The following is a 24,073-nucleotide window of genomic DNA, read 5'->3' on the forward strand; positions in this document are numbered from 1 at the left end:
TTATTATTGTTTTAAATATTAGTCATTCACATATTTTAATATGTGAATGTATTTATTCACATATTTGCCCTTTTCCAGGGCTCATCATTCTTGTCAGCAAGTCCATGCTTCCATCTGGGATCATTATTTCTTTAACCCAAAGAAACTCCTTTGCTATTTCTGGTAGTGCAGTATAGAGTAGTATAGATCATGAAAAACATTGTTATTTCACCTACATTTTTGAAGGACGTTTTTGCTGGATATAGAATTCTAGTCTGGTAAGATTTTTTTCCTTTCAACCCTTTAAAACTTTTATTGCATTGTCTTCTGGCTTCTAAAAGTTAGTCATCAGACTTATTTTTACTCCTTTGAATACAATGTCTTTTTGTCTCAGGCAAAAGATTTTTTTCCTTCTCTTTAGTTTACAGCTGTTCGACTATGATGTACATAAACATGGTTTTCTTATATTTTTCCTTCTTGGGTTCACTGAGCTTCTAGCATCTGTGGGTTGTCATTCATGAAATTTGTAAAATTGTTCACCATTGTCTCTTCAAATATCTTTTCTGCCCCATTCTCCCTTATCTCCTTCTGAAATTCCAGTTACATGAATACTAGACCTTTGACTGTACCCCATATGTTTCTTACACTCTGCTCTGGTTTGTCCATTTTTCTCTCTTCATTCTTCAGTTTGATGTATCCTGTTGACATCATTTTCAGTTCTCAATTCCCATTTTCTGTCATGTCTAGAGTCTGCTATTAAGCCCATCCAAGTTATCTTTTTTTTTTATAGTTTTGCGGTCTATTTTCATTTATTTATTCATTCATTCATTTATTTATCTATTTATTTGGCTGCACTGGGTCTTAGTTGTGGCACGCGAGATCTTCGTTGTGGCATGAGGGATCTTTCTTTAGTTGTGGCATGCAGGATCTTTTATTTGCAGCATGAGGGATCTTTAGTTGTGGCATGTGGACTCTTAGTTGTGGCACATGGTATCTAGTTCCCTGACCACAGATCAAACCCGGGCCCCCTGCATTGGGAGCTTGGAGTCCTAGCCACTGGACCACCAGGGAAGTCCCCTACCCAAGTTATCTTAATTTCAGATATTGTATTCTTTCTTTTACGGTAGATGTTCAGTTGATTCTTTTTTTTTTTTCCAAATCTCAGTTGATATTCTACATTTTTCGTCTGTTTTGTCCATCACTTCCTCTATTTTGACTGTCCTTTATCTCCTTAACCTTACTAACCATAGTTATTTTAAAGTCTCTGTCTGATAACTCTAATATCTCAATCATCTCTGGATCTATTTCTATTATCTGTTTTTTTCTTGGATTTCAGGGTTTTGGTCTTGTTTTTCAATATACCTTATAGTTTTTGATTCAGTGCTCGACATTATGGATGCAAAGTTGGAGAGGTTTTGAGTGAATGATGTTAACATCCTCCACAGAGTGTTAAATTTTGTTCTAGCAGGCAGATAGAGAACCAGCAAGTCTCCTTGATCCTGTCAAGCCTTGGTTAAGTCCAGTCTATTTCAGTTTTGTCCATACTACCAGAGTGTGGTCTTTACTCCTAGGTCATAGCTTTTCTGGGTCCACAACTGAAAGCCCTGGGTATTTACCAAGTTCCTTCTACCTTGACCCAGCTTGAACTCCAACTTCTGACACCCTAGCTAATCAATGACCAGCTCTTTAGCCTCTAAGCTGATGTTTTCTCTTTGGTTTTTTTGGTTTCTCACTCTCTGCATGTGCAGCATAGGAATGGGCTAAAGACTTGAGGGGAGTTTGAATGCAGGCATGTCTGTCTTCTTCTCTTCTCTCTGGAATGTTGCTCCTTATATCTTAGCCACTCTGTCATCTCCAAACTCTGACTTCAGTCTCATCAGCCCAATAGACTACACTCTTTGCTTAGGTTCCAGTGTAGCAATTTAGAAATATCCTCAGGAACAAATCTAAGGTTGATGTGGAGCTCATGTTGGTGCCAGTGCTAGATCTAAAACGTGGGCCACCTGACTCCTATCAGTCCATATTTTGTTTTTGCTTTCAAAACGCAAAAATACTACATTAAAGAAATATACCCCCTGGCTATACGAGTCATGCGTGTATATATTTGAAAAATGTAGGGGAAAAGATATGAGGAAGAAAAATAATTGCCTCTATCCTGCTATCCAGAGGTAACCACTCTTGATGTTTTTGTATTTCCTTCTGGTTGTTCTTCTAAGCATATATTGTTAAACAAAGTTTCATATATGTATATATTTATAGCTAATATGTATATATGGCTATCATCTGTTAAGCAATGAGAAGTGCTTTAATTCCAATATCTCATTCAGTTATCACAGTGGTCCCAGGAGGTAACTTATTCTTATGAGCTTCAATTATACATGTGAAAACTGAGGCTCAAAGGTGTTACATAATTTTCCCAAAGTTACACGGCTGGTAAGTGGTAGAGCTAAGATTTCAGCCCAGGTCTGTATGTGTGCCTTTGAACATTAGGCAGTTAGTCTTTGCACTGTTCTGCCTCTCAGAAGGTAATGCTTCAAAGACTTGCCATTGAGGATTTCATACCTTGTCCATAGGGATACCAAGGCCAGAGCTAGGAAGGCCCACCACTCCCTCTCAGTGGCTGATTGGTATGTTAATACTTGTCTGTGCCTTGTCATCTCTTCCACTCGACTGAAAGCCCCATGAGGGCGGGAATGTTGTGTGGTTCACTGTTGTAACCCCAGGTCTTGGCACATAGTGGGGGCCTTAGAATATGGTTGAAGTTTCAAAAATTAATTTTTCTCTTAATTTTAGTATTTTAAGAATGTTTTGGATTGTAAAAGACAGTAACCTGACAGTGGTTTAAACTGTAAATATTTACTATCTTATTTAACCAGAAGATGAGAGGTAGAAAGTTCCTAGGTTTATTCAAGAGCTCAACATCATCCGGGACCCAGGCTCTGTATGTATTTCTGCTAAGTCTTCCAAAGTTGTTGGCGTTTTGTCCTCATGTTGGCTTGTGACCTCATGGTCACAAGATTGCTGCTTCAGGTCCAGGATTCAGGTCCACATTTAAAACAGATGGATGGGGCAAGGGGAGGCACCAGGTAGCTTTCCTCTTATGTGTTTTCCTTTTATCAGAAAACAACAATAGGGACTTTCCTGGTGGTCCAGTGGTTAAGACACTGCACTTGCATTGCAGGGGCACGGGTTCAATCCCTGGTTGGGGAAATGAGATCCCTCATGGCATGCAGAGCAGCCAAATAAATAAATAAATAAAAATTAATTAATTAATTTTAAAAAAGGAAGAAGAAGAAAACAGCTTTCCCAGAAGCCCTCTGTAGACATTTTTTTAATTTTGTTTGTTTGTGTCCAAAGCTTTATCTAGTAGCTGAAAGGGAAAAGATGAGAGTGAATATTTGTCAAAATAATAGAAAAGAGTAGAATTATGATGGTTGGATTGCCCCCACTTCAAATCCAGCCTGTCTCTTGTTTTTATACAGCCCATGATCTAAAATATTTTTTTGTTTTGTTTTTTCCTTTTTCTTTTTCTTTTATTTTTTAAAATTTTAAAAAAATTTTATTTATTTATTTTTTTATACAGCAGGTTCTTATTAGTTATCCATTTTATACATATTAGTGTATACATGTTAATCCCAATCGCTCAATTCATCACACCACCCCCTGCCCCTGCCACTTTCCCCCCTTGGTGTCCATACGTTTGTTCTCTACATCTGTGTCTCAGCTTCTGCTCTGCAAACCAGTTCATCTGTACCATTTTTCTAGGTTCCACATACATGAGTTAATATACGATATTTGTTTTTCTCTTTCTGACTTACTTCACTCTGTATGACAGTCTCTAGATCCATCCATGTGTCTACAGATGAACCAATTTCCTTCCTTTTTATGGCTGAGTAATATTCCATTGTACATATGTACCACTTCTTTATCCATTCGTCCGTCGATGGGCATTTAGGTTGCTTCCACGTCCTGGCTATTGTAAATAGTGCTGCAGTGAACACTGGGGTACATGTGCCTTTTTGAATTATGGTTTTCTTTAGGTATATGCCCAGTAGTGGGATTGCTGGGTCATATGGTAATTCTATTCTAAGTTTTTTAAGGAACCTCCATACTGTTCTCCATAGTGGCTGTATCAATTTACAATCCCACCAAAAGTGCAAGAGGGTTCCCTTTCCTCCACACCCTCTCCAGCATTTGTTTTTTGTAGATTTCCTGATGATGCCCATTCTAAGTGGTGTGAGGTGATAACTCACTGTAGTTTTGATTTGCATTGCTCTAATATGTAGTGATGTTGACCAGCTTTTCATGTGCTTCTTGTCCATCTGTATGTCTTCTTTGGAGAAATGTCTATTTAGGTCCTCTGCCCATTTTTTGATTGGGTTGTTTGTTTTTTTAATATTGAGCTGCATGAGCTGTTTATATATTTTGGAGATTAATCCTTTGTCTGTTCATTCATTTGCAAATATTTTTCTCCCATTTTGAGGGTTGTCTTTTTGTCTTGTTTGTAGTTTCCTTTGCTTTGCAAAAGCTTTTAAGTTTCCTTAGGTCCTTAGGTCCCATTTGTTTATTTTATTTTTATTTCTGTTACTATAAGAGGTGGATCAAAGAAGGTCTTGCTGTGATTTATGTCAAAGAGTGTTCTTCCTATGTTTTCCTCTAAGAGTTTTATAGTGTCCGGTCTTACATTTAGGTCTCTAATCCATTTTGAGTTTATTTTTGTGTACGGTGTTAGGGAGTATTCTAAATTCATTCTTTTACATGTAGCTGTCCAGTTTTCCCAGCACCACTTATTGAAGAGACTGTCGTTTCTCCATTGTATATCCTTGCCTCCTTCTTATAGATTAGCTGACCATAGGTGCGTGGGTTTATCTCTGGAATTTCTATCCTGTTCCATTGATCTATATTTCTGTTTTTGTGTCAGTACCATACTGTCTTGATTACTGTAGCATTGTAGTATAGTCTGAAATCAGGGAGTCTTATTCCTCCAGCTCGGTTTCTTTCCCTCAAGACTGCTTTGGCTATTCAGGGTCTTTTGTGTCTCCATACAAATTTTAGGATTTTTTGTTCTAGTTCTGTAAAAAATGCCATTGGTAACTTGCTAGGGGTTGCACTGAATCTGTAGATTGCTTTGGGTAGTATAGTCATTTTCACAATATTGATTCTTCCAATCCAAGAACATGGTATATCTCTCCATCTGTTGGTATCATCTTTAATTTCTTTCATCAGTGTCTTATAGTTTTCTGCATACAGGTCTTTTGTCTCCCTAAGTAGGTTTATTCTTAGGTATTTTATTCTTTTTATTGCAGTGGTAAATGGGAGTGTTTCCTTAATTTCTCTTTCAGATTTTTCATCATTAGTGTATAGGAATGCAAGAGGTTTCTGTGCTTTAATTTTGTATCCTGCAACTTTACCAAATTCATTGATTATCTCTAGTAGTGTTCTGGTGGCGTCTTTAGGATTCTCTATGTATAGTATCATGTCATCTGCAAACAGTGACAGTTTTACTTCTTCTTTTCCAATTTGTATTCCTTTTATTTCATTTTCCTCTCTGATTGCCGTGGCTAGGACTTCCAAAACTATGTTGAATAATAGTGGTGAGAGTGGACATCCTTGTCTTGTTCCTGATCTTAGAGAAAATGCTTTCAGTTTTTCACCATTAAGAATGATGTTTGCTGTGGGTTTGTCATATATGGCCTTTATTATGTTGAGGTAGGTTCCCTCTATGCCCACTTTCTGGAGAGTTTTTATCAGAAATGGGTGTTGAATTTTGTCAAAAGCTTTTTCTGCATCTATTGAGATGATCATATGGCTTTTCTTCTTCAGTATGTTAATATGGTGTATCACATTGATTGATTTGCATATATTGAAGAATCCTTGCATCCCTGGGATAAATCCCACTTGATCATCGTGTATGATCCTTTTAACGTGTTGTTGGATTCTGTTTGCTAGTATTTTCTTGAGGATTTTTGCATCTGTATTCATCAGTGATGTTGGTCTGTAATTTTCTTTTTTTGTAGTATCTTTGTCTGGTTTTGGTATCAGGGTGATGGTGGCCTCATAGAATGAGTTTGGGAGTGTTCCTTTCTCTGCAATTTTTTGGAAGAGTTTGAGAAGGATAGGTGTTAGCTCTTCTCTAAATGTTTGATAGAATTCACCTGTGAAGCCATCTGGTCCTGGACTTTTGTTTGTTGGAAGAGTTTTAATCACAGTTTCAATTTCATGACTTGTGATTGGTCTGTTCATATTTTTTATTTCTTCCTGGTTCAGTCTTGGAAGGTTATACCTTTCTAAGAATTTGTCCATTTCTTCCAGGTTGTCCATTTTATTGGCATAGAGTTGCTTGTAGTAGTCTCTTAGCATGCTTTGTATTTCTGCGGTGTCTGTTGTAACTTCTCCTTTTTCATTTCTAATTTTATTGATTTGAGTCCTGTCCCTCTTTTTCTTGATGAGTCTGGCTAATGGTTTATCAATTTTGTTTATCTTCTCAAAGAACCAGCTTTTACTTCTATTGATCTTTGCTATTGTTTTCTTTGTTTCTATTTCATTTATTTCTGCTCTGATCTTTATGGTTTCTTTCCTTCTGCTAACTTTGGGTTTTGTTTGTTCTTTCAACAGTTCGTTTAGGTGTAAGGTTAGATTGTTTATTTGAGAATTTTCTTGTTTCTTGAGGTACGCTTGTATAGCTATAAACTTCCCTCTTAGAATTGCTTTTGCTGCATCCCATAGGTTTTGGATCATCGTGCTTTCATTGTCATTTGTGTCTAGGTATTTTTTGATTTCCTCTTTGATTTCTTCAGTGATCTCTTGGTTATTTAGTAAAGTATTGTTTAACCTCCATGTGTTTGTGTTTTTTACATTTTTTTCCTTGTAATTGATTTCTAATCTCATAGCATTGTGGTCAGAAAAGATGCTTGATATGATTTCAGTTTTCTTAAATTTACTGAGGCTTGATTTGTCAACCAAGATGTGATCTATCCTGGAGACTATTCCGTGCACACTTGAGAAGAAAGTGTAATCTGCTGTTTTTGGATGGAATGTCCTATAAATATCAATTAAATCTATCTGGTCTATTGTGTCATTTAAAGTTTGTGTTTCCTTATTAATTTTCTGTTTGGATGATCTGTCCATTGGTGTAAGTGAGGTGTTAAAGTCCCCCACTATTATTGTGTTACTGTCGATTTCCTCTTTTATAGCTGTTAGCAGTTGCCTTATGTACTGAGGTGCTCCTATGTTGGGTGCCTATGTATTTATAATTGTTATATCTTCTTTTTGGATTGATCCTTTGATCATTATGTAGTGTCCTTCTTTGTCCCTTGTAACATTCTTTATTTTAAAGTCTAGTTTATCTGATATGAGTATAGCTACTCCAGCTTTCTTTTGATTTCCATTTGCATGGAATATCTTTTTCCATCCCCTCACTTTCAGTCTGTATGTGTCCCTAGGTCTGAAGTGGGTCTCTTGTAGACAGCATATATATGGGTCTTGTTTTTGTATCCATTCAGCAAGCCTGTGTCTTTTGGTTGGAGCATTTAATGCATTCACATGTAAGGTAATTATCGATATGTATGTTCCTGTTAACCACTTTCTTAATTGTAATGGGTTTGTTTTTGTAGGTCCTTTTCTTCTCTTGTGTTTCCCACTTAGAGAAGTTCCTTTAGCATTTGTTGTAGAGCTGGTTTGGTGGTGCTGAATTCTCTTAGCTTTTGCTTGTCTGAAAATCTTTTGACTTCTCCATCGAATCTGAATGAGATCCTTGCTGGGTAGAGTAATCTTGCTTGTAGGTTCTTCCCTTTTATCATTTTAAGTATATCATGCCACTCCCTTCTGGCTTGTAGAGTTTCTGCTGAGAAATCAGCTGTTAACCTTATGGGAGTTCCCTTGTATGTTATTTGTTGTTTTTCCCATGTTGCTTTCAATGATTTTTCTTTGTCTTTAATTTTTGTCAATTTGATTACTATGTGTCTTGGCATGATTCTCCTTGGGTTTATCCTGCCTGGGACTCTCTGTGCTTCCTGGATTTGGGTGGCTATTTCCTTTCCCATGTTAGGGAAGTTTTCAACTATAATCGCTTCAGATATTTTCCTGGGTCCTTTCTCTCTCTCTTCTCCTTCTGGGACCCTCTATAATGCGAATGTTGTTGCGTTTAATGTTGTCCCAGAGGTCTCTTAGGCTGTCTTCATTTCTTTTCATTCTTTTTTCTTTATTCTGTTCCGCAGCAGTGAATTCCACCATTTTGTCTTCCTGGTCACTTATCCGTTCTTTTGCCTCAGTTATTCTGCTATTGATTCCTTCTAGTGTATTTTTTATTTCAGTTATTGTATTGTTCATCTCTGTTTGTTTGTTCTTTAATTCTTCTAGGAGTTTGTTCTTTAATTCTTCTAGGTCTTTGTTAAACATTTCTTGCATCTCCTTGATCTTTGCCTCCATTCTTTTTCCGAGGTCCTGGATCATCTTCACTATCATTATTCTGATTTCTTTTTCTGGAAGGTTGCCTATCTCCACTTCATTTAGTTATTTTTCTGGGGTTTTATCTTGTTCCTTCATCTGGTACATAGCCTCTGCCTTTTCATCTTGTCTGTCTTTCTGTGAATGTGGTTTTTGTTCCACAGGCTGCAGGATTGTAGTTCTTCTTGCTTCTGCTCTCTGCCCTCTGGTGGATGAGGCTATCTAAGAGGCTTGTGCAAATTTCCTGATGGGAGGGACTGGTGGTGGGTAGAGCTGGGTGTTGCTCTGGTGGGCAGAGCTCAGTAAAGCTTTAATCCACTTGTCTGCTGATGGGTGGGGCTGAGTTTCCTCCCTGTTGATTGTTTGGCCTGAGGCGACCCAACAGTGGAGCCTACCCAGGCTCTTTGGTGGGGCTAATGGCAGACTGTGGGAGGGCTCACGCCAAGGAGTACTTCCCAGAACTTCTGCTGCCAGTGTCCTTGTCCTCATGGTGAGCCACAGCTACCCCCCACCTCTGCAGGAGACCCTCCAACACTAGCAGGTAGGTCTGTCTGGTTCAGTCTCCTATGGGGTCACCACTCCTTCCCCTGGGTCTTGATGCGTATACTTTGTGTGTGCCCTCCAAGAGTGGAGTCTCTGTTTCCCCAGTCCTGTTGAAGTACTGCAGTCAAATCCTGCTAGCCTTCAAAGTCTAATTCTCTAGGAATTCCTCCTCCCGTTGCTGGACCCCCAGGTTGGGAAGCCTGACGTGGGGCTCAGAACCTTCACTCCAGTGGGTGGACTTCTGGGGTGTAGGTGTTTTCCAGTTTTTGAGTCACCCACCCAGCAGTTATGGGATTTGATTTTATTGTGATTGTGCCCCTCCTACCGTCTCATTGCGGCTTCTCCTTTGTCTTTGGATGTGGGGTATCTTTTTTGGTGAGTTCCAGTGTCTTCCTTTCGATGATTGTTCAGCAGTTAGTTTTGATTCCGGTGCTCTTGCAAGAGGGAGTGAGAGCACATCCTTCTACTCCGCCATCTTACTCTCTCTTGTTTTTTAAAGAGTAGAGAAAAAAGGAGAAGCATATGTGACAGCGACAATATGCCTGAAATATTTACTATTTGGCTCTTTACGGAACTTGTTTGCTGACCCCTGGATGAGACGAATCATGAGTACCTCTTTGGTTGTCACGTTACTACCTTGAATAAAACTGGGGTTTGATTAGCAAGCAGAAAAAATGAAAGACTAGCTATTGAGTGGCAAGCTAAAGGGTGTGCTGTAGAGTTTATCTCTGAGCCACACCAAGCAGGTCAAAATGCCTTCTCAGGGTGATTTGAGAGAGGTCAAAATTCCACCTGCTGAAAAATATTTCTTCCACTGGCCTGAGTAAGAGCTGGGCATTAGCACCAGGAGGGTGCTGGTTCGAATGAAATGGAGTGGGAGGATAATCAGTTTATTAGCCTAGAAAAGACTATGAGCCTTTATAGATCATGTTGGCCCACTCTCCAGTTTTATGGATGAGGAAACTGAGGCTCAGAGAAGGGAAGTATTTGTCTAAAATCTTACTCTTGGATAGTGCTAAAACCAAAATTGTAAACCCAGGTTTTCTGATTTCTATCTAATGCTCTTCCTGTTATGTCCCTTTTAGCAGCTCAGGAAAGATCAGTTTAATTGAGTAACTAGAGCTTAAGGGAGCATGAATAAATGGGACATGGGACATTTTGATGGAATACATTTGGGAAGAAAACCCTGGACCAGTGAGGTCAAGCCCTGAATGCCTGATGAGTGGGAGTCTGAATGAGAGTGGATGGGTTATTTACCATAGTTAGGGTCAAATGAATTTTCATTCCCAACCTGAATAAGTTGCAGTTTATCCCTGGTAGATGTCAGCAGATCTTTATGTTTAGAAACATATGGCATGCCTACCAACAAATAGGGAGACTATGACTGTAAAATATTATCAGGTTCATGACTGGTTAGAGCATTCTATCTAGAGAGGAAAGCTTAGCAGTGTGCATTGATGAGAATTGTACAGGTTGGAACAGACGTTTCTGCAGAAATTGGGCCCAGAAGATTCCCTGCGCACTTATTACATATAAGACTCTGTGGAAAGCCCGAAGTTATACATGGAAGGAAAGAGCAGGGAGCCAAAATTAAAATATATTCAGCATCAGGCAGCGTGCTTGGCATAATCACAGCCACTCTTTCCTCTAATACTCTGGGAGGGAGGTTTTTTTAAATTTCCATTTTACAGATGAGGAAACTGAGAATCAGAGGTTATATGACTTATAGCCTGGCAAATAAGTGGTAAAGAGTCAAACTTAGAGCTGTCTGATTTTATAGCTGGTTCTCTGTCTACTGTATAAACTCTCTCTTCTGTGGGTCCCTGCTCTCAAAGAATTTTCATTCCCGAAGGGAAGCTAAGGCACATGCTTGAGTATTAATAATGCAAGATTGTATGTGATAAATTCCACTTGAATTACGCAAGGTGTTCTACCTTGCTATACCAGGTATGTTCCTGGACTCCAGCACGACCTCACTGGAACCTTGTTAGAAATGCAGAATCTTGGGCCGACTCCAGACCCACTGAGGCACACTCTGCATTTGAACAAACCCCCAGGTGATCAGATTGCTTGGTAAAGTTTGGGAGCAGTCACAAAGTTGGAAGGTGACCAGGGAAGGCATCTCAGAGAAGGTGGCATTTGCATTGGGCCTCATAGGATCCATGTGGTTCCTTTAAGTAAAGGGCTGGGAGGCAAAAGGCCACAAGGCAGGTTTTGAGCTTGGAGGGTTTTCTACATTGTCTGGAGCAGAGAGATTGAAGAATCATGGGAAACAGGGCTGAGAAGGGGAGTTTGGGCCATATTGTGGAAGGATTTTGATTCCCACAAGTGGTTTGGAGCTTGATAGTTAAGGTGCCACTGAAGGAGTTGGGTGGAGGAGTGACAGGTCAAAGTGGAGTTTTCAGAAGGCTAGTGTGGAGGTTCTCTGCAGGTGGGTTAAAGCCAGGAAGGCACTTCAGGGGCTTCCACCTGGTCCAGGTGAGGCAATGACGCTGTAGACCAGCATGGTATCAGTAGGATGGAGAGAATTGGAGAGACTGGGGTGATAGGATGTTGCCAAAGAGCAGGAACCCCGTGGGATTCCTTGGGATTCCTGTTTCCCTCCTTGGGAAACAGAACAAATTAAATATAAGCCCAAGCCCGCTAGTCTTCAGGTCATCGTTTCCTTAATATCTAAATCAAATGACTTCAGCCTCCATCTTATATCCTAGGCAGGAGTCCAGAGTTTTCCCTTTATCGCCAAGAGTTATCAGGCTCTGTGTGTGTGTGTGTGTGTGTGTGTGTGTGTGTGTGTGTGTGTGTGAGAGACAGTCCATACTGAGTCCCGTTCCCTCTGTTCTTCGACAGCTCTTAACAACTGCCATCCCCCATCCTGCCTGCCCCACTGGAATGTCCCTGCTTCCTTTATCCTCCCCAACCCTTCACCAACTCATCGTGGCAGTTACTGACAGACTGGTGGTGACAGAGGATATTTATAACACAGGGACAGGAAAAGTTGGAATTCATCAGCACGGTGGCGTAGAACTGGGGTCACAGTGGGTCACAACCTAATGTGACTCATCATTAACATATTAAAATCTCATCACATTTCAGGGCTCACATTTCAGGGCTATATTTGTGAAAGTCACATATCTCACTCCACTGAGCATGTCAGGTTATTATTCCAGTTTGGGATCTTATAACTCCATAGAAGGGGTTCCAGAGAAATGTGGTTAAACTCGTCCATATTCCCATCAAGTTGTGGACAAAAGCCCCCATCCCTGCCAACAGCAGGAAGGTTCTCAGACAGCTCCTAGAGCAAGGGCAGTGGCTTAGAGTGGGAAGTCCGGGGTGGGGAAGTTCACAGAGAGTCCTCCCATGATGGCTTTAAAAGCTGAATTGTCCTCGTGGGGTGAACGCTGCAGTTTTAGTCCTGGCTGGGAACTGAGGTACAACACTGCTGGAGAGCTCAGGAGGCCCAGTGGTTAGGTTATGATTTAAGACAACCCACCGACTCTTCCCCTTTCTCAGCCTCCATATCCATCACGGGCTGCCCTTTCTGCCCCCTGAGTGTCTATCTGTCCTCTCCTTGTGGAGAATTAGGCTCCCTCCTCTGTGTGTGGAGCACACTGCCAGGATCCTTCTGCACCTCCGCTCCCTCCCTCCACCGGCCCTCAGTCCCTGAGGGGAAGGGAGCCTGTCTGATTGACTGTGTCTCACCAGCACTTAATATGGAAGGCCTGGTACATAGTAGGTGCTCAGTGAGTGTTTATTCAGTAATGGATGTTAGCAAAGCAAAATACTATAAAGCCATGCTAGATTACGAGTAATAGTTGTAATTCACTTTCAGTTTTTGGCACTCCAGGACCACTTAGCCATTTGAAGAGGTTCTTCCTTCTGACGTTCCCTCCTTAATAGAGTCTTTTAATTTGTTCAAAATTAATTAGAGTATTTTTGAATGGATAATACATTCATACAGTCAAAAATCAAAATGCTGTAAAGGTACTCACTGAGAAGTCTTAGTCCCACCCTTGTCGTACCTCCTGAGCTCCCTAGTGGGAAGCATTTTTATTTGTTTTTTATGCATTCTTCGAGTATTTCCAATGTTTATTGTGTATTCTTCCAGCATTTGACTTTTTTATGCAAATAAAAATTCAAATATATGTTCTTTTTTTGCCACTTTATTACACACAAAAAATAGCACCCTATATGCATTTTGCTGTGACTTGCTTTTTTCACTTAATAATAAACCCTGGCGTGTTCCATATGAGTAAGAACAGAGAGAGCATTCTCATTCTTTTCTTGCTTTTAATCTTCTTTTTTTCACAGCTGTGTAGTATTCCACTGTGAGCATGTATTGTGATTTAGTTAACTAGATGAGCGCTGGGCTGTTTCCAACACTTTCGCTGTTACAGCCAAGTTGCAGTGAATAACCTCGTGTGCGGTCGTTTCCCATGTTTCCAGGAGTAGCGGCAGGATCTGTTCGCAGACGTGGGACTGCTGGATAAAAGGGCATGTAGGATTTCAGTAGATTCTGTGAAATGTCTTTCCATGTGGGGAGGCACCATTTTGCACTCCCCCTGCACCTGTTTCCCTATGGCAGAACACTTCAGGGCAGAGTTGTGTCATTGTGGTTTGGATTTTTGCCAATCCGATACATGAGAAATGGTATTGTAGTGTAGCTTTCATTTTCATTGATTGAGATTGTCTTTTCACATTTCAGGAACATTTGCATTTTTTCCACCAACTGTGTATCTTGGTCTTTTTCCTTGTGGTTTTATTGGAGCTGTTTCTGTGGCAGGGAGGTGAGACCATTGTCTGTGGTTGCAGTTTTCCCAAGTGGGTCATTATCTTTGTACTTGCAGTGTGTTTTTTTCCCTCACATAGAAGCTTTAGATTTTTTTATGTAGTAAAATTTCTCAATATTTTCTTGTATGGCTTTGGGTTTTGTATCAAAGTTAGAAAGGCCCCTTCCTACTCCAAGATTATGAAGGAATTCACCCAGAGGAGGTGAAAGGAAGCAGGTGTGGGCCCCCTCAGAGCAATGCTGCCAACATCCCAGTTTTGTTTGGGACTTAGCTCTGTTCCCACGGAGAGAAGGGTTTGCTGCCAGGGGCTGATGCACACTGCCAAAGGCCTGGTCCAGGCACCCTGAGCATCAGCTGATGCTCTTTGCAGGGGCTGGAAAGGAGGTAGATAAGGGGAAATGAAACGTTTGGCAGCCCCATGTTCCCAACAGGTGAGGTCTGGCCAGGTGCAGCCTGATTAGGATAATGAAAGGAAATAGAATTAGAACTTTGAAGTGAAACTTGAGATTCACATAAATTTGAACCGTTCTTGGGATTTGAAAAGAAGTAATTAATTTAGAAATGTTCTCCGTCAATGTTAAACTCTGCCACATTGGCTCTAGGCAGGAAATATTCTAGAATAGGTTCCCAAATATCATGAATTCAATCAGCATAGAGGCAGAAAATAAATGATTAAGTAGATAGTTCCCTGAACATCTCTAGTTCAGTGCCACAGGTTTAAGGAGAGAATGAGGCTCGTAAATGTTTGTATTCAGGGAGGTTGAGATGTCAGCTAGCCTGGGTCCCTTTCCTGGCTCCATTGCTAAACTGTGTGACCTCAGACAAATTGCTTCACTTCTCTGAGCCTCAGTTTCTTCCTCTATGAAAGGGATAATACTCATAATTAAACCTAACATTGATTAAGCACTAAGTATATATCAAGCACCATATTTGATGTTTCACATGCATTAAATTATTCACTGTCTCAGGAAGCTATGAAAATTAAATGCAGTAATGTGAAGAGCTTTGCCCAGTGCCTGGCACATTATAAGACTCCAGTGAACGTTCCCGGATAGTATTGTTATTTTATATGCTTACTGCAATCAGATGGGTAGGCTCAGCATTTGACTGTGGTTTTATCTTAGCCATTCATTCATTCCACAAATACTTCCATGTGTGGGTGCTGGAGACACAGTGGCAAATGTGGTCTATGCCCTACAGAGCTTACAAACCAGCAAGGCAGATGCACTGGTCAGCACGTAGCGACCACACCCTGTGACAAGGGCTTCGCCAGGGACCAGCCAAGGTGCTGTGGGAGCACAGGGGAGGAGTGGATAACTCTGGCCCAGATGCAGGACTTGACAAACCCAGGCCTACGGGCAGGACAGGGATCCAGGTACATGACCTCTCCGGAGGAGTGACGACTGTTATTGTAATCAGGAACACGTAGATAGCACGTGCCTTGTGCCAGGAGTGGTTTAGTTAACCCTCACAATTAGGGCTTGGTACTATTATTACCCCTATTTTACAAATAAGGAAACTAAGGCACCAAAAGTTTGTTTGAGGTCACACAGCTAGCAAGTGAAGGAGCCAGGATTTGAGCCTGGAAATTTGGCCCCAGAGTTAATATTAGGAAATAGATCCAGAAAGGGGAGTAGAGATGCTCACCATTGGGAATTGGACCAGGATTCCCTGGGCGGGGACGTATTAGGAATCATAATTGAAAAGTGGGAGGGAACAGGGTGTCAGGGAGAAGTCCAGGCACTGGGCAACATCTCGGTGGGAGGAATTTTAAACAGATGCTGCTCTCCGGCTTTGGTAGGACGAGCAGGGTGGGCCTGGAGGGTGGATGGCTCCGTGTGTGCCGTGAATGGCTCCAGGAGTCTTGTCAGCCTGGAATTCGGCCTTACAGGATGAATCTTGTTTGGTTTCTGCCTGTTAAAATGAAGAGGCATTTGGGAAGGCCAATTCCTAAAGTCTCTACCAACCATGGCTACTTCCATCTTCCTAAGATGTGCTCTCCTGTCCTCTTTGTCTAGTTGGCTCCTTCTTCTCCTTCAGATCCCAAGCCTGGGCTCGTACCCCACACTTGGTGCTGCCATAGCATCTTGGGCCTGCCCTTCTCAGCTCTTGCCCAGGACTTGCATTTTATTTGCTGACAATCTGAGCTCAAGAGAGTAGAGACCATGTCTGCTTTTTCTCCCCGATTAGCCCCTGGCATAGGGCTGGAACATACTAGACACTCAATAAATATTTGATGAATGAGTGCATGAGTTACCAGCACTTCTGGCGAATTAGGATTGAGAGCCATCAGATAGGAGGGTCAGGCCTGGGTGTGACACATAGTCTCTTTGGGGAAAAAAGGCTGGGAATGAAGTCACCAGTGTCTGGAGGGAAAGGGGCCTGCAGAGGTGGGAGGCACCTGTTTGATGACTGAGCGGAGGGTCCCTGTTGGCTCCAGGTAGACCAGTTCTTATCTAAATACTATCAGTAGCTGCCACATGCCCATCACTGAGTGAGGTCCAGTCTCCACTCACGGGCCGCATGGCTTCCTGCAGATTTTTCAGCCTCACGCAAAGCTCGATTTCCTTACTTATAAAATAGGGATATAGGGGACTTCCCTGGTGGCGCAGTGGTTAAGAATCCACCTGCCAGTGCAGGGGACACGGGTTCAAGCCCTGGTCCGTCAAGATCCCACATGCTGCAGAGCAACTAAGCCTGTGCGCCACAGCTACTGAAGCCCACATGCCTAGAGCCCGTGCTCCACAACAAGAGAAGCCACCACAATGAGAAGACCACGCACCACAACGAAGAGTAGCCCCTGCTCACTGCAACTAGAGAAAGCCCGTGCACAGCAACAAAGACCCAATGCAGCCAAATAAAGTGAAATGAAATAAAATAAAAATAAAACTAATTAATAACACTGTTGGGAGGAATAAAATGAGATGGCATATGAAAAGTGACACACAGTGCCTGGCTTAAGTACTTGGCCAATGAAGGCTATTAGTATTGTTATGGTATTCTTTTGAAATGTATCTAGTTTTTAACGTATTTTATGATATTTAATCTTCAAACCATCCTTGTAACATAAGTTATGATTCTCATGTTTTAGGTGAGGGCCCTCCAACTTGGATGAGTCAAGTGACTGCTTAGGCTTCCACAGAGTTAGGGGCAAAGATGGAATTCAAAGCCAGGTCGGCCTGCCCTCAAAGCTAGTTCTCTTACCAGCGGTTGGTATCAGGAATGGGCCCTAACAAAGTTTAGTTGGGAAAAAAAATCTGACACGATAGAGACAGGTATCCCCTGAATGGGAGACACTGTGGTGGAATCCCAGAATGGGGAACTTTTCTGGCTCCAGGCAACAGACCATTTGCCTTTTCCCTCCCCCAGGACTTTTCTCATGCTGCTTGCTCCCCCTGGAGTACCCCTGCCCTCAGCATCCTTCTCTCAAAGTCTGACCTGTCCTTGCAAAGGTGACTGAGTAAAACAGGTTACAAGCCAGGAATGTGCTATGTGACCCTCACTTATTTTAAGTTAGGGGTGTGTGTGTGTGTGCGTGCTTGGTTGTGAAAGAGAACATTGAAAAAAAAGACTGGAGGTAGATAGGATAAAGAGTTGACAATAGTTTGTTCTATTGAGAGGGGCTTGTATTTCCAGAGATTTCTATTTTCCCTATGTACACTACTATGTATAAATAGATAACTAATGAGAACCTACTGTATAGCACAGGAACTCTACTCAATGCTCTGTGGTGACCTAAGTGGAAAGTACATCTAAAAAAGAGGGGATGTATGTATACGTATAGCTGATTCACTTTGCCGTATAGCAGAAACTAACACTAGAAAGCAATTATACTCCAATAAAACTTGAAAAAAATAAAAAATATTTTCCAAATTAAAATGCAAATGAACATGTATTATCTTTGCAAACAGTAAACAAGGTTGTCTTTTAAATTCTGACCATCTCTTCAAGGCCAGCTCAAATGCCACGTCCTATTTGGAGCCCTGATGTCCCTTGCTGTGTGTTTGCCTTGCAGAGTCCCTGTCGATGCCGTTGTGTTTGCCCCTGTAAACCTTCCCGAGCAGAGAGGCGGCCTCCCTTGCCTGCTTCCCACAGTAGATCCCAGCTGAGCAGAGTCACTCCAAGGCCTCCCAGCCAGAGCAGCCCAGGGCAGCCTTTGCCATGCAGCTTCTGCACTGATGTTTTCCAGCTCTTAGCTCTTAAGTTCATTTCACTCAATCCTCCCGAATATCTTTCCAGGTAGGCATTATTATTACTGTCAGTTTAGAGACCAGAGACTGTCTTAAAGATTGAACGGGATTACTAGATGTCACAGAGCACCGCTTCAGTGCCCTTACTCCACTCCACCGCTTGACCAGGACCCGTGCTGCAGCCACCTTGCTTCTGGGAAGGCTGCCTGATCTTTCAGGTCCCCATGGCTTTATCTGTCCCCCACCTTCTCCACCCTACCCCTGACTTCATCCCACCTTCCTTGACACCTGGTTCCCATCTCTGGCCCACTCAGGGCTCAGCTTACTTGTGGCTTCTTCTCGGAAGCCTCTCTTGACAGGCCCTGCTTTTTCATGCAGCCTGGGTTGGCAGGATCCTCCTTGCCTACCCACAGGACAGCATTTATCACTTCTTACTGAACTTGGCCTCTCTCTCTACTGTTCGTCTTTCTCTTTTCCCAACCAGACCAAAGGACAAGAGCTTAATTTCTTTATTCTCAGTGTCTAGCTGGCATACATTAGGTATTCAATAAATTTTTGTTGAATTAATTAATATGATCCCTTCAATAGCCCTTTAAAATGACCAGTTTTACAAGCGAAGAAAAATGAAGCTCAGAGGTTGAGGGGTTTTCTCAGTCATGGCCAGTAAGCTTTTAAATTGATTTTAGAATATAGATCTTTCGACATGTGGCCCACGTTGACTGATGTGTTGAAATTTAAAGAAGCAGAGAAAAAAAATACCCTGCCAATTCTAGGGGGGGACAAAAATGTAAATCATGGGCCAGCATAAGCTGGACAGAGATATATTTAGGTTGTTTATGTATTTTTCCTTGTTTAAAAAAATGCAATTGATCTTGTTTTTTAACATAGCCTTTCAATTATTTACTTAGTGTAATTCCTAGGAGTTGGGCTTGTTAGGCCAAGTGACTGGATATTGTAGATAGCTCTCAGTATCATTGCAAAATTACTTACCAAACCACTGTACCAGTTAACACTACCTTCAGAGAAATGAGAGAATGTCAGTTTTACCATTTACACACCAGCACTGGAGATTATTATTTAAAATTTTTGTTGTTCTCGGAGGTATAAAGTTGTGCCTCATTATTATCTTCTTTTTATTTCTTTGTGAACAGCTGAGGTTGAGTATTGTTCTTTGTGTCTGTCTACCTACATTCTTCTGAGACTCACGCTCCTTTTCGTGCTATTTGTTTTTAAGATTGTTGAAGACAGTTGTGAAAGGCAGACTCAACTATTTAATTAAGTGTGAATGGAAGGCATTGGCTGGAGGGAACACAAAGATGACTAAGATACCATCCCTGCTTTCTTCTTTTTTTTTAAGTTGAGATATAATTGACATACAAGACACTATATCAGTTTCAGGTGTACAACATAATAATTTGATGTTTGTACGTATTGCAAAATGATCACCACAGTAGTCTATAAACATCCATCACCACACATAGTTACAGAATTTTTTTTCTGGTGATGAGAACTTGTAAGATCTACTCTCTTAGCAACTTCCAAATATGCGGTTCAGTGTTGTTAACTGCAGTCACCATGCTGTCCACGGCATCCCCGTGACTTATTTATTTTATAATTGGAAGTATATACCTTTTGACTCCCTTCATCTATTTCACCCCCCACCTCCCCACCCCCTGGCAACCACCAGTCTGTATCTGTTCTTTTTATCTATGAGCTTTTTTTTTTTGTTCCACATGTAAATGAAATCATATGGTATTTGTCTTTCTCTTACTTAATTTCACTTAGCATAATGCCCTGAAGATCCATCATTATTGTTGCAAATGGCAAGATTTCATTCTTTTTTATGGCTGAATAATATTCATATATATATAAAATATTTTCTTTATTCATCTGTCATTGGATGCTTAGGTTGTTTCCATATCTTGGCTATTGTAAATAGTGCTACAGTGAACATGGGATGAGGATATCTTTTCTTATTAGTGTTTTCATTTTCTTCAAGTAAATACCCAGAAGTGGAATTGCTAGATCATGTAATAGTTCTATTTTGAATTTATTGATGAACCTCCATGCTGTTTTCCATAGTGGCTGCACCAATTTACATTCCCACCGATAGTACGTGAGGGTTCTCTTTTCTCCTCATCCTCACCAGCACTTATTTCTTGTCTTTTTGATAATATCCATTCTAAAAAGTGTGAGGTGATATCTCATTGTGGTTTTGATTTGCACTTCCCTGATGATTAGTGATGTTGAGCATCTTTTCATGTACCTATTGGCCATCTGTATATCTTCTTTGGAAAAATGTCTATTCAGATCTTCTGTGCATTTTTCAGTTGGATTGTTTGGCAGGGGCAGGGGGTTTGCTATTGAGTTGTATGATTTCTTTATATATTTTGAATATTAACCCCTTATCAGATACATGATTTGCGAATATTTTCTCCCATTCAGTAGGTTGCCTTTTTGTTGTTTTCACTGATTTCCTTTGCTGTGCAGAAGATTTTAAGTTTGATGTAATCCCACTTGTTTATTTTTTGCTTTTGTTTCCTTTGCTTTTGGTATCAAATCCAAAAAGTCATCACCAAGATGAATGTCAAGGAGCTTACTGCCTATGTTTTCTTCTATGACTTTTATTGTTTCAGGTTTTACATTCAAGTCTTTAATTGGTTTTGAGTTAATTTTTGTGTATGGTGTAAGATAGTGGTCCAGTTAAATTGTTTTGCAAGTTGCTGTCTAGTTTTCTCAACACCATTTATTGAAGAGACTGTCCTTTCCCCATTGCATATTCTTGGCTCCTGTGTCATAAATTAATTGACTGTGTGTGTGGGTTTATTTCTGGGCTCTCTGTTTTGTTCCATTGATCTATGTGTCTGTTTTTATGCCAGTATTTTACTCTTTTGATTACTATAGCTTTGTAATATAGTTTGAAAACAGGCCTCCTTGCCTTCTTAAGTAGGATACATAAGTCAGAGAGATGGATATGGATATGCATAGAAATAATGATCCGGATGGCTAAACCATTTGACTGAGAGACAAATAATGGGGTACAGAAGAACAGAGTTAGGATTAATGATTCCTGACTTGGAGGCTTTGAAGAGGTGGTGTTGTATATTCTAAACTGGAAAGGATGACAAACATTTAGAAGTAACTCCAGGTTGACAAAGCAGCATGAACAGATGTTGAGCCCAATGATGTATTGGGACATTTTGTCCCTGAGAACATTTAGCGTTAGTGTTGTACCAGTTAACATGGTTTTGGAGGCAAGGAAGTGAATACCCAATGAAAAGAGGATTTATTAACTCAGAAAATTGTGTTATCTCATAAAGAGGCAGCAGTTTTTAGGGTTGGTTAATCAGAGGCACATCATGACATTCAGAATCCCCAGGTTTTCCCCCTTTTTCTCTCTGCCTTCCTTGGCATTGACTTTGTCCTCAGGCTGCTCTTTTCCCAGTTGAAAGTTTACTGCTTCACTCCAATTATCTACTCACAGCTGTGTTCAAAAGCAGGACAGGCCAGTGTGTCTCTTCTGTTTCTTCCCCTCCTCCCTCCTCCTTCCTTCCTTCCTTCCTTCCTTCCTTCCTTCCTTCCTTCCTTCCTTCCTCCCTCCCTCCCTCCCTCCCTTCCTTCAGTTTTGGAGGCCAGAAATTGACATCAAGGCCCCCATTCCTTTTTGTTAGGGAAAAATAACTTTCCCAGAAGCACCCAGAGGGCTCCTTCTTAATCTGATAGGCCACATCACCATGTCACATGCCCCACCTAATCCATCAGGGGCTAGATGACATAAAATTACCGTGATAGATTTAAATTAATCAACATTCATCTCTCTAGGATTTGAGAGGGGATAACCCTCCCTGAACACGTAGTCCCCTTTAAATTGGGATTCTATTAATAAGGAAGAAGGTGAGTATGTACAATTGTTGAATGAGCAACAACAATATCTTCACAGTTTTTATGAGCAGACATTTTAATCAGAATTATACCAATATTGATAAGCTTTCATCATGGAAATATTTTCTGAGGGCAACTTTATTAAGCTACTTCCTTTGCAGTATATTTTACTTTCTTCCACTTTCATTTTAGTTTTACTTAAATTATTTTCACAAGTACAAATTCTTTCCCATATAAATCTTATACCACAGATTTATTTCGTTGATTGTTTTACATGTTCCTATTAAATTTTGTTGATTATATTTGTAGGTTTTGACATTATTTTCTTTTGAGACTGTTATTTTTGTACCAGTTTTCTTGGGTCAGATTTTGTGGGTCAAGAAATTTTATTATTTTTTTATTTACTATTTCTTTTTGCTGTGCCATGCGGCTTGCAGGATCTTAGTTCCCCTACCAGGGATCAAACCTGCGCCCCTGAAGTGGAAGCGTGGAGTCCTAACCATTGGACCATCAGGGAATTCCCTAGAAATTTAATTTTATGTTGATTATTTCTATCAATAATCTTCATTAAGAATTGGATGCAACTAATTAAATCTATTTCTAGTTAATTCATGATAAAACTGTGAGCAGTTCTTCTTAGGTATGCAAAGATTGATCTGTTGTTCAGATTGCTGTGTTGCAGAGGTCTGCAAACTAGAACCCCACAGACCAAACCTGGCCTGACACCTGTTTTCGTAGGGCTGTAAACTAAGAATGATTTTATAGATGGATATTTGTAATCTGTTGGATGAAAGGGAATGTGAGCTTTGAACCCCAATTAAGAAAAATGTTACCCGCTCCCCCAAATTAATTTCATTTTTAATTAATAGACCTGTATTACAAAAATTATAATCAACTAGTATTATTATATTTTGAATTTTGTCAATATGGAAATGGAATTTGTTTTCTCTCGTGTTATATAAATATTGCATAATATTTTTGATTTTGCCTCTTGGCTCCCAAATCCTAAAATATTTACTAACTGGCTCTTTACAGAAAAAGTTTGCCAACCCCTGTTCTACTGTATTGCTAACCTGATTCTTCTGAACACTTACACTCTCCCTTCCCTACACTAACTGTCTGTTCCATTGGAGTTACAAGGAGCAGATAGTGTGCAAAGTCAGTGTGTTCTTAGGGTCAAAATCATCGTGTCAAATGTCCAGCTTCAGTTGCGAACATAGCACGTTGGGGGAGTGCAGTCATATTGTTCAGTGATGAAGAGAGATAGCTCTTCAAACTGTAACGTATTATGTCAAATAAAAATACAAATTGATATAAGAGTCTTCCGTAAAAGTCAGTTTCTCCTTTTTCTCTTATTAAAGTGTGATAAATTCAACATGTTAGAAAAGCCAAAATATCATTGCTTTCAAAGCATCAACATTTGAGGGCAACGTAGTCTTTTGAGACTTGGGAGAGCTGAAAGGCCTTGTACGTTTTCCTACTGAAGTTCACTCCTTTTTCTTTCATTTAACAGATGAGGAAAAAGAAAATAATAGAGCATCCAAGCCCCACTCCACTCCTGCTACTCTGCAATGGTAAGTTCCATTCTGAGCAAGTTCTCTCTTGATGGGAAGCTCATATAACTATGTCTTCCTACAGATAGGACAGCATATTACTTGGATATTTTGACATTGTCATAATAACTTGACATCCAATAGCCCATATGCAATCAGTTTAATTTGTAAGTATGCATAAAATACTCAACTTAGACATGGACAGGAGATTTGAATTTTTCATATTTATTTTATTTGGGAGTAGATTTTTTTTCCCATCATCAAAACACTGGCAAGAACTGGATTCCACATGGATGTTATTAATTGATTTTAATAGAGTCTATTATTTTAATAAATAATGTTCCAGCCAATTATAGAAACAGGTCTGTTCACCCCTACCAATGAACTCTTAATAAATTAATAATTTATTGCAACTATACTACATTTATTTTAACATTAATACAAATTATCTACTTGAGTGGCTCTCCCTTTAATACTTGGAATTCCTGGACTTGATGTTATAGTTAATGATGTTGTTTAAGTGTTTGCACCCATGTTTGGTATTTACAGGTGAATTCTCCTCTAAGAGTTTTACTTAGAAATTATGTTGTAGCTTTGAACACCAAAGCTATTCTATACCTGAGACTCACCTCTCAGAAGAACTTGTCAGTTAAATGCTATTACTACTCTCGTTCAGCCCAGCGAAGCTGAAGGA

General features: G+C 40.4%; 1 protein-coding gene across 4 annotated transcripts in view; it reads left to right on the forward strand.

Annotated features, from left to right (window-relative positions):
• The window catches only part of RFX4 (regulatory factor X4), a 167,138-nt gene that overhangs the window by 34,939 nt on the left and 108,126 nt on the right, over positions 1–24,073 (forward strand). For all 4 annotated transcript variants that reach the window (XM_082349885.1, XM_082349886.1, XM_082349887.1 and 1 more), the window contains exon 3: positions 23,340–23,400. In XM_082349885.1, the coding sequence (XP_082206011.1) occupies positions 23,340–23,400 (61 nt within the window). The remainder of the gene's footprint in view (positions 1–23,339; positions 23,401–24,073) is intronic.

Source organism: Balaenoptera borealis, assembly GCF_965194805.1.
Source record: "Balaenoptera borealis genome assembly, chromosome: 13".
Taxonomy (NCBI): domain Eukaryota; kingdom Metazoa; phylum Chordata; class Mammalia; order Artiodactyla; family Balaenopteridae; genus Balaenoptera; species Balaenoptera borealis.